This window comes from Lycium ferocissimum, chromosome 7 (genome assembly GCF_029784015.1).
Source record: "Lycium ferocissimum isolate CSIRO_LF1 chromosome 7, AGI_CSIRO_Lferr_CH_V1, whole genome shotgun sequence".
Classification (NCBI taxonomy): domain Eukaryota; kingdom Viridiplantae; phylum Streptophyta; class Magnoliopsida; order Solanales; family Solanaceae; genus Lycium; species Lycium ferocissimum.
This window is the reverse complement of record NC_081348.1, coordinates 9,095,974-9,114,502: the sequence shown is the minus strand read 5'-3', so window position 1 is coordinate 9,114,502 and position 18,529 is coordinate 9,095,974. Positions and strand designations below refer to the sequence as shown.

The following is an 18,529-nucleotide window of genomic DNA, read 5'->3' as shown; positions in this document are numbered from 1 at the left end:
TGTTTAACAATATTGCTTCTCTACCAGACCATATTAGAATCAGTTTGTCGTTAGTGATATTATTAATGGATAATAATGTTTTTGTATAGTCTCAGCACCATTAGGTGATATGTTTTGCACTCAAACTATATTGGAGAATATCTCCCAAAAACAGGCATTTACTTTTGAGTAAAGGCACACAAGAGTGTATTATTTGAATTTTAACTTTCTATAAGAGACGATGATTTACATCTTCCTTTATGTACAAACTATTTTTCGATTATGTATAGTTAGGCGTCGTTTGGTAGGATGTAATAATTAAAATAGTCCTTGTATTAAAATTTAGTCCATTCAATACAATGTTTGGTTACTCAATTCAATTTAATCATACTTAATACATTGATTACTTATACACCATAGGGGGCTTATCTAATACCGAGGAACCCAAGGGATTACTTTTACCAGGTTTAACTATAACGGGATAAGACCCCTAAAATGACTAAACTACCCCTCAAACCCTTTCCCCAATTACATGAAATAGAAAATCCCACAAATATTCAAGGGTATAATTGTAAAGAAGATTTTGTATAGATTTAAGCCAAACACAAGCTTAGATTATACTTTGTATATCTAATTTTTAATACAATGAACCAAACACTTGATAAAAAATAACTCCAACATTACGATCCTTGCTTTACTAATACATGCATTACTAACCCCTGCATTACCTGTCTTCGTACCAAACGATAGGGTCTTAACCTCCCATCAATATGGTGGATGTTTTGATTTTTTTTTTTAAAAACACTTTCGATTCCCAATCTCTTCACAGCAAATGAGACAAAGGAAGTACCATGTTACTAATTGCATTGTGATAAAGCTCCATCTAGTATCATTTCAATTGACTCTTGTGAGGAACTATGACGGTTAAAATATCAAGGAAAATATGCTTGAACAAAATTACTACTATAATATTTTTTCGTAAACATGCATGTATACACATTTTTTAATGCAAAAGTATCACTTATATATTTTGAAAAGGCAGTATTTGCTCTTGTATTATCCGAACGACTAATTTTACTTTTCCTTGCACATTTTGGTCTATATATACCTCCATAAGCAGGAAAAAATTTCGCATTTATCTTGAACCCCAATGAAGTTTCAACAGGGTATGTTTAAACCATAAGCAATATTAGAAGGTAAATTTAGGATTTTTTTTTTTCTTGAAAGAATTTGAAACTTTTGACACGTGGAGTCCAACGCTACTTTATGTTGGAGCTTTGTTAATTGCAAGAGCAAATAAAGACCCTTTCCTAACGATAAACGTATGGACAGACCAAAAATGTAACCAAAGTAAAATTAAGCAATGTTGAATAAGAGAATGTAAATTTAGTCATTTTCCCTATAATTTGTAAAAGAATTATAATCATTTGAAGTGCTTAGATAAACTTTTTGAAAATCTAAATCTCCGAAAACACCAAACAGGTGGTTAGACGTGAGTGTGACAGTGAGTGAGACGCGCCATAGTTTCGGCTTTTCCCGCCTCTATTGTCACACTGATCACGCAAAATCGCCCGCAGGCACACTACTCATTTCCTAAAATTTCAAAAAGGACCCCTTAATCGTTTGTTCATTGTGGAGTATCAACTCGAGTTATTTCTTCTCAGAACTCAAAAACGAAAGGAAACGCATGGTGAATCTCGTCTCTGTTAACTAGTTGTAAGTTCACAATATCTCCATAATATTAATGCATGTAAATCCTCCATTATTCGCCGCTCAAATTTATATAAACGGTAACTGGAGATATTAGATTCACCTTATTTTGGATCATTCGCTGATAGATTTAATTTTTTTCTTCTCTAATAGAGCTTTAGCTTTTCGTTTATGAAAGATGAGTTAGTTGTACTGAAAATTTTTCTCTAGCAATTTGGAATTCGGCATAGGTTTTGATAATTTGAAAGTTTATGTGTTATCTGCTAGAGATACCGATTACTAAAGTATTACAAGTTGAATTTCTCAGTTATTCTCTGCTTTACAGGTTTTTGTGTGTGTAAGAGAGAGACCTAGGCTAAGCTTCCGTTATATGTGTATATATGTGTGTTTGTGAATAAATGTAAAAACATGACGGTGCAATTTGTTGCTTAAACTTGACTAATTACTCTTGATGTTTTCGAATTTCAGTACTCAAGCAACCCGATCACTTTTGGATCAGGTGAATTTGCTAATATGGACGTCAACAGGAAGCCAAAATTACGAGATGTAAGTGGCCAGCTGTGTAATTCGAATATGGGTTATTTACTTGAACCAGTTTGTAGATTTCATTTGAATGCTATAATGGCATCTCGATGGAAGCATATTGCTCTGTCCCTGTTGTCTGTTGGCTTTGCTGATGAGTTTAAATTTGTAATTTGTCAGTGTTAAATATTTAAGAGTTCAATTTTCATAATTTCATTTGGCCATAGAAACCAAATATTTTTCACTTTATTTGGAATTTTTGAAGTTGGAGTTATGTTTGGTTATAGTTTTTGCAAAGAATATTTGGTTATTTGAATGTACTCAAATTCCAAGTTCTAAATACAACTTCAAGTTGTATTTGTAATTTTCATAGCCAAACGCTGATTTTCAAATAAAGTGAAAAGGTTTTCCGGGAAAAAGTGAATAATTCTCATGGCAAATGGGTCCTTAGAAAGCTAGATGTTGAAGCACTTTTATTTTGTTCTTGTCAGGACTTTGCAAGTGACGCTTGGAGTTTTGGCAGCAATTACCACCAGTCCAGTCAATCTAGAAAGATGTCTATTGGAATTGTGATAGATTCAGTTGCTAAATGCAGCCAAAAACTAAAGCAAGTTGAAGATCAGGCGCACACGGCAGCAGTTAAAACTTCTAGCAAAGGGACATCTGTTGAAGATGGGACAACCATGTCTGGGAAAACTTCAAGCAAAGGGAATTTTACAAATGACAGAAACAAGAAGGAAAAAGCGAATGCATCTGCTGTCAGAAATCAAAGAGAGCCCACAGAGCAGCAGACATCTCCTTGGATATCCACTAAAACCCTCCACCATGAACCAACTTTGGAGGCAGTTACTCCAGCAGAGAAACCTTCATTCTCAAAGGGCGTATCTGAGATGTCCAACAGATCAAACAGAGTGGAGGAAGGACCAGCAAAGTCTTTCGTAAACCAGACGCGGACTTTACAGTTTGACAAATCCAAGAAGGTAAGGGGGGATGCTGCTACAGAGAGAGGGGGGAAATTTGCATCCAAAACTGCGCTGGAAGACATGCCTGAAAAAGAAGTCAAAGTGAAAAATACCAAAGCAGAAAGTGCAGGCAATGCAACTTTAAGATTGAAGCTTCGGGAGATCTTAGGAACTGTTGCTTCCCAAAACACGCAACGTCCAGATTCTCTAGTTCCCAAGCAGGATGCAAGAACCTCGCAACCAGAGAAGAAAGACAGTGGATATCATGTTGGTGAACCTAGGCAAAATTCAGATACTATAGAAACTGATACTCAAAGTCATGAGTACGCTATTAGGAGACCGATTACTCGTTCTTTAGCTAGAAAAAGACCTCCTGCTAAGTTGAAATCACAAAGTAGAAAGAGACCACCGGCATGTAAAGAGGACCTCGTAGAGAAAAATGTCTTCCTTCCTAAAGATCGGTGGTGTAGGAACTTAGGTGATGGTGGCACTGACAGTCCTTTGATGGTATATGAAAGGAGAGGCAAGAGGAAGAGTCACCACATAGAAGCATCTACGATTTGCGAGCAGAACAAAGAAAGGAAAGATGAAGACACAAGGAATAATAGTAAAAGGGTACCAGTTCCTGAGAAATTTGTATATCCTGGTGTTGCAGCTGGTAATGGTACTACTTTGTTTCCGGAGAAAAACAACGAGATGGTCCAGCTAAATGCTGATAACCTTGAATCGCCTGTTGTGGAAATGACTGAGCAGCTGAGAAATCTGCAAGAACATATAGATCAGAAAGGAAACTCAGCAGAAAAATCCAAGAGGAGAGCATTGGACTCGGAGTCTGACAAACAAAGCCTAGCTTTTGCAACGAAAAAACTAGGCAGAAAATCTTTTCCAGGGCTTGCACCAAGAAGCAATCTGGGGGAACTACATGGTGATGGTCATGAAAATAGAACATCAATTACTGAGCAGCTGAGAAATCTGCAAGGACATATAGATCAGAAAGGAAACTCAGCAGAAAAATCCAACAGGAAAGCATTGGACTCGGAGTCTGACAAAGAAAGCCTAACTTTTGCAATGAAAGCACCTGCCAGAAAATCTTTTCCAGGATTTGCACCAAGAAGCAATCTGGGGCAACTACATGGTGATGGTAATGAAAATATAACATCAAAAACTGAGGGCATTTGTAAGGTCAAGAGCTTTGATGGACTTAAACGAGAATATAAGTCCAATACACCCGATGAATCATCAGTATCCTTCTTATTATGAAAAAGTTGTAATCTAGTGGCTAATTGTCATAGTATTTTAGTAATGAATTCTTGCTTTTCCTTAATGAAATGTAAAGGATGATGCAGGGAATTTGGAAAGTTCTCCTTTTCTGGAATCAAGACCTATCATGGAAGAAGATACACAGATTAGGTTTTCTAAACCATTATCCATGGAAAGTGATCCCGACGGCTCTGAAGACAGTTCAAATATTCAAGGTTGAAATGATATTCTATGATTCATGTTCAGATATTTATTCATCGTGATCCTTTCAGTTCCCTTAGTTTCTTTCAAATGTAAATAAGTACCTTTGCTGCTGATCTACTACTTGCCATCTGATTTTCCTGCTCTAAGGGTGCTGTCTGCCTAAATTTATATAGTTTTTGTGTGTACATAGAAATGTGTCAAGTTTGATGGCCAAGGTGCGCGGAGGCAGGAGTTTCAAGTAAACATTTTGGCTGGTTGCGGAGGAGTGATGTGATTATTTTATGTGCATTATTAATGACAAAATTTCTCTTCCAAACTTTGTAGTTCGCGTAACTTACTGCTCTTGACAAGATAGAGTTGCCTTGCATACTTTACACCATTCACCCTGACTGACATTTGGTGTTTATCAGTGTGACTGATGATCACCTATTTTGACTTTTGTTGTACTTCCCTCTTCCTTCAACTTCTTATGTGTTTCGTTCGATTTATGTCTTAACATGAGTGATGCGTAGTTTGAGAGGTAAGATAATGTCAGTGTTTTGCTTGAGTAGTAATACACTGAGCCCCTTTGTCATTTCTGTTGATCTGCTCTAGTTTAGAACGATTATCAATTGGTGAAATTGAAGAGATGCATATAGATTTCTCTAATGCATCAACTGCATTAGGAGAAAGGAAGAAGGTACAGTCATAATGGAGTTTGTAATCTTGAGGGAACTTTTCAAATCCAGGGAGTGTTACTTTTGCCACCTGAAATTCTGTAGATTATATACCAAAGAGTACAGAATTTAGTACTTGGTGCCTGTTATCCGAAAAAAATGATATAGCTTAATATTGATCTTTATTTGAAATGAATTATATTTGATTGATCTTCTGGGTGACTGAAGGAGCATTGTGTGGGACTTCTAGCCGACCTTTTATTGGCAATTAGGTTGTTCTACTGACCATCTTAACATAGAATGAATTTTCTTAGAAGCACCTGATCTTTTGATCGAGCACCGTGCCACCCCCCCCCCCCCAAACCCCCCGAAGCAAAATCAGTTATTCTCATTACTTTATGATGTCTATGCAGCTGATACACAGCCACCATCGTCTCCTGAAATGGGTAAATCCAGGGAACAACAGGCTCCTCGACCAAACAAAAGGCTCTTCAACAAAGGTTGTGCTAATCTTTCTGGAGTTAGTCCTGCTGCAGCGTCTTCTAAAGGTTTATATGTCCATCAGTTCAAGTTCCCCTTGCTTGTCTGATGGATCTTCGTGTTATTCCTTAAATTTACTTTTTCCTTTTCAGTTGATCATTCCCTAAAGACTTTCTTACTCTCTCTGCTCCACATGAATTCAACAGGAATTAATTGTAGGAAACTTGAGAGGCGTTTAGAACAGAATGAAGAGGATCCGCTAACTAGGTACTTCTTGCATTTTCTATGTACACGAATTAAAAGCTTTCTTCAGCACAGCGTTCTCTTTCCCGAGTAAATGATCTAAAAATACTAAAGTATGGAGTTTTCTTTTTCAAAATTTCATTGAGCTTCAATATCATTTTGCAGTGCCATCACCTTATTTGCTTTCTCGTTAGAGAAAGTTAGAAGTAAACTGAAGTCTGTGTGTAATCAAAGATCGGCTGAGATCCTGAAGTCAGTTGCTGAGAAAATACATATGCAGTTGCAGAATGCTGAATTTCAGATTCAAGCAGACATGTAAGTAGCATAAAATGGAAGTAACAGTTTGAAAGAGTCTCTCTTTAAGTATGGCTTTTCTCTGTTCCAGGGGGAGGATAACCAGTCTGAATAAATCAAAGAGAAAGCATGTAGAAGAAGTGCTTCAAGGTAACGTTTTAACAAAATGTTGACAATTTGCTTGATATCTACTGCTTCTGTTGTTCTTCTAGAACATGGTAGCATTTTGTTCAAATTTGAGTGCGCGAAGTAGCGGTTTTAGTTATACGGAATTTTGTTCCTTAACATGATGAGCTTGTGTAATTAATTCCGTCTTCCACAGATGCAAATGCACATGGAAATTTGGCTCTTCTATGTTTCTTTCCCGAGTTTTCTCTGATTTCCTCTTTTCAAGGGCTATATGGTTCTTTTCTTGTTTAAGTACTCTGAATTACGTTGCAGAGAAACAACAACATCTGAATGCCATATATGAAACATTTAAAGAAGAGGTCAATCGGCATCTCCAGGATTGCAAGAGCACACTTGAATCTCTAGAAGCACACGAAGTCGAAGTGAAAGCAATTGTGGAAAAGAGAAGTATGACATGATCTTCTATGAACTTTGCTAAAGTATAATTATTTATTTGGAGCCAGTAAATGTCTATATCTTGAAAAATATTTCCTTTATTGAAATTTAAAGTGTCTACCCTACAGGAAGGCCAGTAGTTGAAAATATAGCACTTTTTTTTTTGGGCTATTTAAGCAATATGTTACATTTCCCATGACATTTGCTGCATATGCTTTTACTGCACATACAATTTTTGTCACTAAACATTGATGGGGAGCTACAATTATATATTGGACCTGTACCTCTTAAATTTGAGTACAAGCTAAATTCCGATGTTTGATTTTCATACTGTAGAAGCATCAAATAAGAAGCTACTTTTGGAAGTGGAAGAAGCAATCGAGACTCAGCTTGACAATGCTGAAAAAAGGGTTTCTTCGGTCCACCATGTAAGTATTGTTCACTCACAATTTGGAGAGTAGCTTTGCCCACCCACCCACCCACACAAAAGCCCCAAGCCTAACCGACTAGAATGTGGTGTAAATGGTGCTCATCAGACTATCTTCATTATACATCTTATCTTCAATTATTTATCATGTACACGATTTCAATTTGCCACTGCTTGATAACAACGGAGAATGAGTCAAATTGTTGTATATTAAATGCGTTGTTTCATGTCAATTGCCATGTTTGCTATAAAGCAGTTAATTTCACATATAATCCCTGCCTTTCACTAATTATACCATTGAAAGTCAACTATTTTTTTTATCACATTAAATAGCTGCACTGTAACAACTATAATAGTAACTTCACAAATTATTCTTGCCACGTTAAAGTAGCTGGAGCCCGGAGAACTTCACTGACTTTCAATTCCGGAGGATCTAGACTGAGTGTCATGTATGCTCTAACTGCAAGTTTATTTTGTTTATGTAGGCGGCAAGGGAGAAGATGCGTCAGCTGAAATTTGTGGTTGCTGAATGCTTAAAAGAGGGTGTTCTTGGTTGATGGTATCGGTCAAATGATCTCGAGGTCTCATGGATCTTCAGAAGAACGTTCTTGGCATGTATCTCTAAAGCGTGGTAAAGAGTGGCTGTTACATTATTTTCCAAGGAGTGGATTGTTTGTCTTTTCCTTGTTAGGGCGTCTATTTTAACTTTAGATCACTAGCTAGCACTACGGTAGATGCTCTTATCAATATTTTTGCAGAAACTTAATTCCTCGAATCCTTCTGTGTAGCATGTTGTGACAAAATTAGAGATCACTCAGATTATGTTGGTTCCAGGTGTCAGATAAGAGGCTTCTCAGTTTTAGCTAATGACTAGGACAGATGGTCATTATCATAGTTAAAACTCTCACTAGCTAATGACTTTGGTTCATGATCCTTGAATTATTCAAAATATTGAGGTATGTATAGAGAGAAAAGGTTAACTTACGTATAAGAGAGTAGCTTATGTGTTTAGAATAGAAATATTGAGACTTCAAATATTTGAAGATAAGATTCTTTAATCGTCAAAATAGCTTCTCCCATTAATTGAATCAAAAGGTTGCTTGAAATAATTCTTTCGGAAAACTAGAATGACGCAAATGCGCAACTTTGTAGGAGATTGCAGTAGACTACGTATTGATTAGTCATGTGTTTGATACTTCGGTAAAAATGCATCGCATCCATGGTTATCTATACTTGATATTATTAAGAACAATTAATGGAAGGGTGATTAATACGGCATTCAAATGTTTGTGACCAACTGTATACAAGGTCAAAATTGGGGGAAAAATCAAAGTAGTTCTAAGTTAAAAATAGTATTATGTCGAAAGTTGTTTAACTCCCTTAATAAGATTTTCTATTGATTTTGACAGTGCTATAGTAAGACATGGAAAAAAAAAAAAAAAAAAAGGAGGAGTAATTCCAGATGAAGGAGATGAGTGTGAAAATAACGTGTGCATGGAAATAACCGTCTCCTCATATAACAAAATTCATTGTTGCAAAAGAAATCTTAACTAGCACAGCACGTGATGAATTTTTACTACCAAAGGAAGTGTTTCATTTTGGGAGAATTAGACTCAACTAGCTGCACAAAATGACAGTTTCATGACATCAGTGGAGATGTGGCCAACAGATTCGCCATTCCCTAGCATCGACTCATTTGACGCGTCAATCTGACGCCTCTTCCATCTTATGTGCTACTTCCTCCATTATGCTCCATTTTATGCGTTCGGGCGCAAAGTTTAAAAATATAAAAGGCATAATACATAAACAAAATACTGACCATTAGTGATACAAGATGCCTTCTTCAACTGCGACAAGACAAAGAGACCTTAACTCAGTATAAATTTGAATACGTAAACACAAATGCTGACATGGCACATAACTTTTCGAGGTGTACTTTATACAAGTTGGGATGTCTAGATGATCATTTTGTAAGTTGGTTCAACTGACAAATTGGAGACAAGCTGAGGTGCCTACTTGAGCACAACTAAAGTCGAAGGACATACTTGTCAGCTGAGGCAAAATTTGAGGGTATGTTTTATGCCAATATAAAAAGTATCTTTCAATCTTGTAATATTAAAGTAAAAGTGTGCATAACATACCAAAAATGTCCTTTGAATCTTATGGTATTTAACTTTTTAGCATGCTTATATGGGAGTGTTAATAAGAGTAAAATGGAAACGTTGAAATTAGGAAGTTACTGAACATAGAAAGATAACATTCTTTTGGATACAGATTAAAATAAAGACACAAAAATTGAATCGGATGGAGTACTACTTTCTGATAATATACAAGAATATCATTGACATGTCAACTCATAGTGTCATAACGACAGTGCTTCACGCATCAATTATGCCCTGATCCCTGTAGACCAAAGATGCACGCACAATCAATTATGGCATGGACTACCAGGCATCACAGTACAAAACATGTAGAAAACAAGATCCTAACTGCAATTGTGACTATGCCAGAGCAGCTTCACGATTGACATCTTTTGACACGGCACCCACAGACTCCACAGCATGTTCTACCTCCGGGTCCTTCCTTGCATGATGTGTGAGATGAAGGTTCGAAAGAGATTCACTCAGCGCATCGGTAGTTTCCTGAGCTCCAGCTACTACAGCATCCACCCCAGTTTGGCTGATGGATGTTTGAGTCGGTACCTTAACAAAATCCAGCTCTAGCTTCTTCAACTCATCTTCAATATCTTCATCCTCAATTTCTGCATCTGCTGCATTTGATCCTGAGGAGGAGCCAGACAACTAGTGGTTTTAGTAAAGAAACAATCCCAGCTAAACTCATTACTCATAGGAATTAATCAGATTGAGAGGATATGTTCATATTGTTCAGTTTATCACTTCATGAAGCTATATCTTCATGCTCAAAGGCCTTATTAAGTGATGTCCTGATACCAAGTTGAGATTATATATTAACCTGATAAAGTTCATCATTGTCCGTCGGTTTTAAAGCCGGGCATGTTTCCAAAAAAACAGGTTCTATCCATGCTTTCCAGTGAATTATATAAGAATATTCACTACCATGCTTACCAATTTAGTTAAACTATATATGTTCTCTTGAATTTTAATATCTGGTAAGAATGTGACAGATTTTGGAGTGTAAAACTACCTAGAATTTCATCAATCTGCTTCTGCGATTCAATACACTCGTTCAGCTCCTGTAGACACAGCTCAACTTCATCATAATTGATCCCATTTTCCTTAATAGCCTGTGTGCCAATTCGAATGGCTTCAGCAACCTGCCATTAATCAGGGTTAAGTTTAGAGTTGTCAAATCAGTTCAAGGGTTAATAAGGTCAACGGTAACTTGTCAATTTTGGAATAGAGCAAGCACAGTTTCACATAATATAATATCATTCAACCTCCTTTGAGGCTTCTGCATCAGCAATAACTGCAAGGACTTCCTCCACTCGGTTTAAAAGCGCTGCACATTTTTCTCTACTCAAAGAAGCCAGCTTCATCTCCCTTGTATACTTTAGAGCCACCTGTTTGTTCCCAAGTTTTAGGGAAGCTAAAGCAGATGCTCTAGACCTGTGCATAGAACAAGTATCCTAGTTATTTTGGTTAACTTTGAGGAACAGTACTACTTATATGAGACCCAAATAGAGCTATTATAATTAGTCGGAACTTCGCAACAACACTATGTCAAAAAAATTGGGCGTTTCTAGCCCTATTCTGGTGGCAGGCAAAACACTCATTTTCGTATTTTCCTTTTTTCGGATGAAGCAATTATTTTTAGGGATTTACATGACAGAAGCATTTATTGGTGGAATCTCTTCTCCATTGTATTACTCCCTCTGTCCCAATTTATGTGGTACACTTTCCTTTTTAGTCTGTCCCAAAAAGAATGTCACCTTTCTATATTTAGAAATGATTTAACTTTATGAGATGATTTACAACTACACATATATCTAAGGCTTGTTTTGGACCACAAATTTATAGTCTTCTTTTCTTTCTTAATCTTCGTGCCAAGTCAAATGGTGCCACATATATTGGGATGGAGGGAGTACCATTTAATAATGGAGGATGATAGTCCTTACCTTTGCCAGCGAAGATCTATCACATTAAGCTGATGCTCAAGTTTTTCTACTGTCCAAATCAAATGCAGCACATCAAAATCTAGACTTGTTGTGCCAGAAAGTGCCCTTGCTGAAAGAGAGACTTTCACTCCCTGTATGGAAAAGCTACATCCATCCACATTACTAGCAGTGTTCAAGGATTGGTGAACCAAGCCTCCAATGATTTAACAAACAAAAGCAGAGCTAAATATAGCAGTACTAAGAAGTAGTCAAGACACCTCTTGGATGACCAGAGTTTTAGGTCCCAATCATAAAGGAGAAACAACAGTAACCAATTATTATGTAATGCGAATCAATTAAGATTGTAGGACATTCATATTACAATTTTCTTGATTGCTACAGGTACACAAGTCAATTAAAATAGTTTAGTGATCTATTGCTTCAATGCAACAAACTCGTCCATTGCACTATACTTGTTAAGTTTTGGACTAGAAAGTTTTAATATATTAATACATTGAGGATTTTTTCTGTTAAGTGGTATTATACTAAAGGAATGAAGTTAAATTTTAACCCAAACGATAGGGATGTTTTTGGTAAAAAGTCAAAAGACTGTTGTTTGTTCTCATCACAAAAATAAAAGAAAACAAATTTCAAAATTTACATCCCCATTCCCGTTCTTCATATAGCTTTCACAGTAATAATTTTTTAAATGAGGAAGGTGAAAGGAGGAAAAGTAAATGAGAAGAGGCAAGGGTTATTCCGCTGCTATACATGAAAATAAAAGGAGAGGGGAAGTTAAGAGTGAGGAGTAGCATACAACTATGAAAATGGAGGGAAAAGCACATCTGTTTTATTTCCCTTCCAATTGTACCAAATAACTAGCCATAAATGATGACGAGTCCTTCAACAGAAAGTGACGAGTTTCTCTTTCATTCACCCTTTCAGCTCCCTTCGTGGAACCAAACATAGTATTGATACATGAATTGTAAATTAAAAACAGTATTCCCAACTAACGTTACCTCCATTAAGTCCTTCTTGTTTGTGACAAGGTATTTTGCTTTCCCGATTTCAGACAAGTGATTCAAAACTGCATGAGCTTCCTTCAATCCCCCAGAAATTTCCTGGAACTTACTCCATGTAATTACACACGAAGCTGTCCAGTGGCTTTCAGATAATGCTTGGACCACTTGAAGAGCCTTTTCCTAGTTTAGTTTTTTTTGGGGTGGGGGGTTGAAAGATTAGAAAATCCAATGAACCATTTAAGAGAAGTAAAATGAAACGATATGATTACTAGGGCTATCTCAAAAGGAAGTACAGGAAATAGAGCCAAGAGACAAATTAAGGAAAACCATGGAAAAGGAGGGCGAAAAACCATGGAAAAGGAGGGCGAAAAAACAAACAGAAACCAATGAAAGCACAAAAGAAAGCAAGAACAAAGGCGACATTAACATCATGTAGTAAAGGAAATAGTCATAGACTGCCTGACATAAACAATGCTTGAGATAAGGCCATTCATGTTTCCACTAGCCTAATTATTTTCTAATTAACAGTTCTAGTTTTACTCGGGCTTTCTAGAAGGATCAGTTTTATCTTGATAATTTTAAGACATCCCCTCCAAATCTGGTACATAAAGATGAATAATATCAATGATTTATTTAACAAGAAACAATTTATTTAACAAGAAACAATTACCTTCAGTAACACAGGAATTATGTAATCGTCTTCGGCAAGCGTTTCTTGAGTAGATGGTCTCAGTAGAGCTCCCAAATTTACTACTCTCTGCAAGATTTGAGAAACCCACCCACTAGCTGGATCAGTGACTGCCACATTCCGAAATATTTCACCAGCAGTATACATTTCAAGCTGCATGTAAAGAACAGTATCGTCATGCTGCTGGATGATGCATTGTGTGACATACAAATGCATGGGGCAGGAAAGAATTTCAATTCAGTGTAAATCTTTAAACTTTACGTTTAGAATTGGTAACACTGTTCAACTTGATGGATTTTAAGATCATATGCTCACAATCTCTTTTGATGATTAACGACAATGTTCAATAAATAGAATTTTGATATATTTTTTTCCTGCTAAAGAGATTGTATCAGAAAGAGCAAAGGCAGAGTAAAACCTACGTGCAACAGAGTAAATAATAAGATAAGAAAGAAAAAAAAGAGACCAGATAGACTAATGAAAGATTCCCTCTATCCTTACAGCAAACAAACCTTTTAGAACAATTCATTCTATCCATCTAATTTATCGCGAATTTCATCCCTCCATCAACTTCATGCAACAATCCGAGACAAGCCTCATTTCTTGTTCTTTCCGTTGTATAGTGATAGCTTCTTTTCTGTTCTTTCTTTCTCTTCCTATGTTGACCTTCTTATCAGCTCTTTCAAATTTGCATTTTAGTGAGTTTGCCTAAGTTTGAGATTAATGCAGAGCTGATTGATTGATTAATATAATGAGTGTGACCTTCATTTATCTGGTACTGTGACATCTGTAAATGTTGTCCAAAATACTTTAATTGATTCCACTCTGAATCAGGGATTTTTACATTTAGTCCATGTGCTTATCAGTAGTTCTAAGTGGTCAAGCATCAGTAATGTGAAATAATAACAGAAGCATAGAATTTAGGAATAGGTTGCTTGATTATTCCCTTAAGCCATTAGGGCTTAAATAACCTTAACAAGAAATATAAATAAGGAAAGAAAATGAAGGAAATAATTAAATTCGGACAAAATCTCCTGATTACCTAATTGCAGGGTTACGGGAATTTTTCCATATTTACATAGTATAAGTTTTGTCATATTTAACAAGTAAAATCAGTGCCACAAGCAACATTGTTCCATTTCAGTTTCAGTGTCATTGTCCCATTTAGTCTTGATATAGCCGCAGATTTACTCATCTTCATCAGAGTCACTAAACGAAGAATAATCTCCCTAGGTTCTTGAACACTATTCTGCAAAATGAATAATCTTTTGTTGCTAACTCCTTCCACATGTGCATATCTTTAAGTCAATCCATAACCAAAAAATGAGACTGGTCAAAGTCCTCATTAAGACATCTTATATTGTGGGAAATGTAATTTTTTGAAATGAAAGACATGAAGGGTTATGGATTGACTTAAAGACAGGATCAGGCCCGTAATAAATCAAAGCTGATGGTGACAATCTTCAAGGATATTTTAAGATCTCATTCACCTATCCATGCTTAGATTGGATGGATAACCACCATTAGAGGAATCACAACTTCCAATTGGGAATCAACATCCTTTCTATCAGGCAGTTGAGCTTCCCATAGTTTGACCAGAAGCCTTCTCGTAATGTTACCAACTTACCATCTCCTTTTGCCTTTTGACAGAGGTCGCGAAAATAAATTTGCCATCACTTATTGCTCTATACCAAAGCCTTCCTCATCTAGCACAACCGCTGAAGCTAACTTTCTCTATCATCACCAAATATTTTCCCCAAATTCCTTCCATCCTCAACTGTGACCATTCACCGAAATCCTAATATATGCCTTTTAGCCTCTATTTTTTAATAGTGGTGCCTGGACCAGGTTGCACGCACCTCAACAGCTTCATCGTATTACTGCATACTCCCATCAATACGTACTAGATAACTCTATCCATTCATGCTTAAGCGCCTCACAGCCAACAAGTCTTGGGGATTCTACGGCATCTTCTGCAAAGAGCGCCAGGCACCTTTGAGTTCACGGGGTGAGGTGATGAGCTTGTTCCCTAGTAAGTAGCTAAAGAGGGCAATCAAGCAAGCGATTTTATCTCCGATTATGAATCACCCACCCAATCTAGCTCCTCTCTTAGTTTCCTAATTTTTCACTTATTAGCCTTGCTTGAGGATATCAACTGCTAGGATTCCCAACTCCCACTACTACCTTTATTGTCCTTCCCATCCGCAGCCAAAAATCACAAAATAACATAGAAAAATATTTTCTCATGCTATACATTTCCAAACCCATCAAAACAATTAGAAATTCACTAGCATAGGTAGATAACAATTTGGGACATACCAGTACTTGGTCAAGGCACAAAGGAACCAAACCTCCTCGGTTGAACCAAATCTTCACCTTCCATTGATAACACACAAAAAAGGGTCAATTGTCATATCAAAAAATGATGAAATAATACAAGGAAAAAAGAAATGAGGAGAAACCTGAGAAGGACAAATAATGAAAATATGAAAGTGTCGAGCAACTTTGAGAATCAAATCCCTCCAGAAAACATAAAGGGGTTCCCAATCAGTCCTTTGACCACTGAATGCTTTGAACCTGGCAATGCACTTAACTTCATCATCCCAATCAGGCACTTGTTTCCTCAAATATTCCATCAGACTCTCCTTCGAAATAACATCATCCTCCATTTTGCCCATCATCATTCTGACACCAAATTTATAAACCCTATTTCCCTTGTTACTACAACAGAAGACCTCTAAATCCTTATACTATGAAATTGGGAATTCAGGCAGGAGACCTGCTACTCTAATCTACACGATTCCATGCTCCAACTCCAAATTCTTGGGACTAATAACCAAAATTTTGTATTTTCCCTTAAGCCTTTACATGATAGTATTTGATATTTGTACTTGGGCAAATACTACTTCTGTAAATTCTCCACTAAAAGTAAACTGCAATTAATTAGCCTTTATAGCCTGATTGGCCAAGCTTTATTTTTTCAATAAGTGCTTATTTTAAAAAAAGTGAGGTGTTTGGTCAAATTTTTGGAAGAAAATAAGTACTTTTGGGGAGTAGCAGAAGCAGTTTTTCAGAAGCTAAAAAAAATAGTTTTTACCCAAAAGCACTTTTTTGAAAAGTACTTTCGAGAAAAATACGCATAAAAGCACTTTTTAAAAGCTTGGTCAAACACTAATTCTTTAAAAAGTACTTTTTTAAATTAATTGGCCAAACACAAAACTTTTTAGCTAAAAATACTTTTTGAAAAGTCTTTTGAAAAAAATCTTTTTAAAATAAGTTCGTTTTTAGAAGTTTCAAAAACAAAGCTATTAATCCCTTTACGTAGGAAACATATTATATTCAAAATATTTCCTTTATGTAGGAAACATATTATATTCAAAATATTTTTAGATGTATATTACCTTTCAATTAATTAAAATGTGTGCCTTTAATCCCTATATGTACGAAATATATTATATTCAAATATTTTTAGATATATATTATCTTCAAATATGGCGAAATAATATAATTTTAACATAACACATAAATAATTAAAAGGTAGAACCATTAATAATTCTAAAATTTGTGAATATTCAAGAGTAAAGAGATAAAAAAAAAAAAATATATGTACATTTCAAGCAATTGAAGGTTAAATGTGTTTAGTAATAGTTTAGCAATAATTGAGGGACCAAAAGTACTATTAACCCTTGTATCAAAATTAATACTCACTTTGCCCCATTTTAAATGTGATTTTGTCACTTTAGAAATTCAAAATTAAAGTTAGTAATTGTTTCCTACTATACCCTTAATATTAATTATAACTTGATTGTTCTTAATAGTGTGGTAAGTAGTTCTTTCTACTACTGCCAAATTCTAGCAAAGCATTACTCCTTCCGTTCACTTTTACTACCTTATACTAAAAATAATTTTTTACTTTTACTTGTCTAATTTAGCATATCAAGGAAAGATAAACTTTTTTTTTTGTTTTATCCTTAACATTAGCTACTCATTTCCAAATCGTTCTCCAAGTTCAATGAGGCTATAAACCAATTAATATGGGTATTATAGTGAAATACATGGGTATTATAGTGAAATACATACTTCATTTATTAATTCTTAAGGGGCGTGAAAAGTTAAAAGTACACAAGTAAAAATGAATGGAGAGAGTAATTAATAGGAACAACTTAGTAAACTATTAGACATTTATTATTTGTCTTAATGGGCGTGAAAAGAAGTAAAATGATAGTTAAAATAAAAAGATAATGGTTAAAAACACATCTCAAGTATCATTTTTTTTAGTTTCCTACCTGAACTATCAGGTGTAATAGATTTTTACCTAAACTATCACCAACTAATTAGCAAAACACACCTCAACTATAAGTTGTTCACATTTTCCTACCTCAACTATCAGGTAGAAAACGTGAACAACAGATAGTTGAGGTGTGTTTTGCTAATTAGTTGGTGATAGTTTAGGTAAAAAACTATCACACCTGATAGTTCAGGTAAAAAACTAAAAAAAAAGTGATACTTGAGATGTGTTTTTAACCCTTAACTGTAAAATAAACGGGGAGAGTATACTCTACTCTATCTTTCTTCTTTAAAAAACAATTATCCTATATTTTTAGTAGTCCATTTAAAAGAAAAGATTTACACCTTTTTTTTTTTTTTTTTTGCTATATATATTTTGAAACATTTTAATTTGAGGTTTCCATTTTACTTTCAAAAGTTAACAATAAAAATTTAAAAAACGTTAATAATATGACAGGTAGAAAGTTGCTAAGTTTCAAAAATATTATAGCCACATAAATATTATGGCATATGTAAAATCAAAATTTTCAAAAAAAAAAAAAATCGTTTCTTTTTTAAATTTTGTATGCAGTAAAAAACAATGTCATTCAAATTGAATGGGAGAATATAATTGAAATCTTAAAATATAAAAATTGTTTAAAATTTTTGAGAGCAGATTAATTACTCTTTGAGGAACCATAATAACCTAGTTGATTGGCCACATGAACTTGTTGGTAGGTTCAGTTTCCCCTTCTAACCCCATCCCTCATTTCCTTTCCCTTCACCATTCCCCTAAAAAAAAAAAAAATCTAAAATATCAAGTACTCTCCAAAAATATCATATAAAATGTTTCACATACGATTTCTCTAAAATTTTCTTTTAAGGAAAGTAGATAATATTGGAAATATTCCCTCCGTTTCAAACTATTTGTCTTTTTCTTTTTTTCCGCACGTCTCTTAAGAAATCATTATTTAGGAGGGAATTTTGAATATTTTACCCTAATTAACATCTTAAGATATAATTTTTTTTTTCTTGAATATTTACTCTATTTATGTGTCATCTTCCCGTAATTGATCGAGCTGTTTGTACTCTTCAGGAACAATTACTACTAAGAGTAAATGTAAATAATTAATTTTATTTTGAACTTTTAAAATAATAAATAATTTGAGTCAACTAT

General features: G+C 35.2%; 2 protein-coding genes across 3 annotated transcripts; one reads left to right on the top strand and one right to left on the bottom strand.

Annotated features, from left to right (window-relative positions):
- Positions 1-2,097: 2,097 nt before the first annotated feature.
- On the top strand, positions 2,098-8,128 carry LOC132063277 (meiosis-specific protein ASY3). Its single transcript, XM_059455750.1, has 10 exons — positions 2,098-2,235; positions 2,703-4,415; positions 4,510-4,648; positions 5,707-5,841; positions 5,980-6,040; positions 6,182-6,331; positions 6,402-6,460; positions 6,752-6,886; positions 7,211-7,302; positions 7,787-8,128. The coding sequence occupies exons 1-10, from the start codon at positions 2,203-2,205 to the stop codon at positions 7,856-7,858; spliced, it is 2,589 nt and encodes an 862-aa protein (XP_059311733.1). The 5' UTR covers positions 2,098-2,202; the 3' UTR covers positions 7,859-8,128.
- Positions 8,129-9,617: 1,489 nt separating this feature from the next.
- LOC132063276 (uncharacterized) lies at positions 9,618-15,973 on the bottom strand. 2 transcript variants are annotated; one of them, XM_059455749.1, is made up of 9 exons: positions 15,549-15,973; positions 15,406-15,462; positions 13,069-13,239; positions 12,396-12,578; positions 11,398-11,528; positions 10,720-10,888; positions 10,467-10,596; positions 9,792-10,083; positions 9,618-9,704 (listed from the first exon to the last, which is right to left on the bottom strand). In XM_059455749.1, exons 1-8 carry the CDS (start codon positions 15,768-15,770, stop codon positions 9,803-9,805), a joined length of 1,344 nt encoding a protein of 447 aa, XP_059311732.1. In that variant the 5' UTR covers positions 15,771-15,973; the 3' UTR covers positions 9,618-9,704; positions 9,792-9,802. The 2 variants fall into 2 exon arrangements, with proteins under 2 accessions (XP_059311732.1, XP_059311731.1); XM_059455748.1 differs by having other exon boundaries at positions 9,618-10,083; positions 15,549-15,970.
- Positions 15,974-18,529: the final 2,556 nt, after the last annotated feature.

What these genes read in the sequence shown, in the direction of transcription:
- LOC132063277 (XM_059455750.1), top strand. Translation starts at nt 2,203, where the DNA reads ATGGACGTCAACAGGAAGCCAAAATTACGAGAT. An exon ending in TTTCAGATTCAAGCAGACAT is followed by an intron (nt 6,332 to 6,401) that starts GTAAGTAGCATA and finishes TCTCTGTTCCAG; the next exon opens with GGGGAGGATAACCAGTCTGA. An exon ending in TGTAGAAGAAGTGCTTCAAG is followed by an intron (nt 6,461 to 6,751) that starts GTAACGTTTTAA and finishes ATTACGTTGCAG; the next exon opens with AGAAACAACAACATCTGAAT.
- LOC132063276 (XM_059455749.1), bottom strand. Translation starts at nt 15,770, where the DNA reads ATGATGATGGGCAAAATGGAGGATGATGTTATTTCGAAGGAGAGTCTG. An exon ending in ATAGATCTTCGCTGGCAAAG is followed by an intron (nt 10,889 to 11,397) that starts GTAAGGACTATC and finishes TTCTATGCACAG; the next exon opens with GTCTAGAGCATCTGCTTTAG. An exon ending in GCAGATTGATGAAATTCTAG is followed by an intron (nt 10,084 to 10,466) that starts GTAGTTTTACAC and finishes GCTCCTCCTCAG; the next exon opens with GATCAAATGCAGCAGATGCA.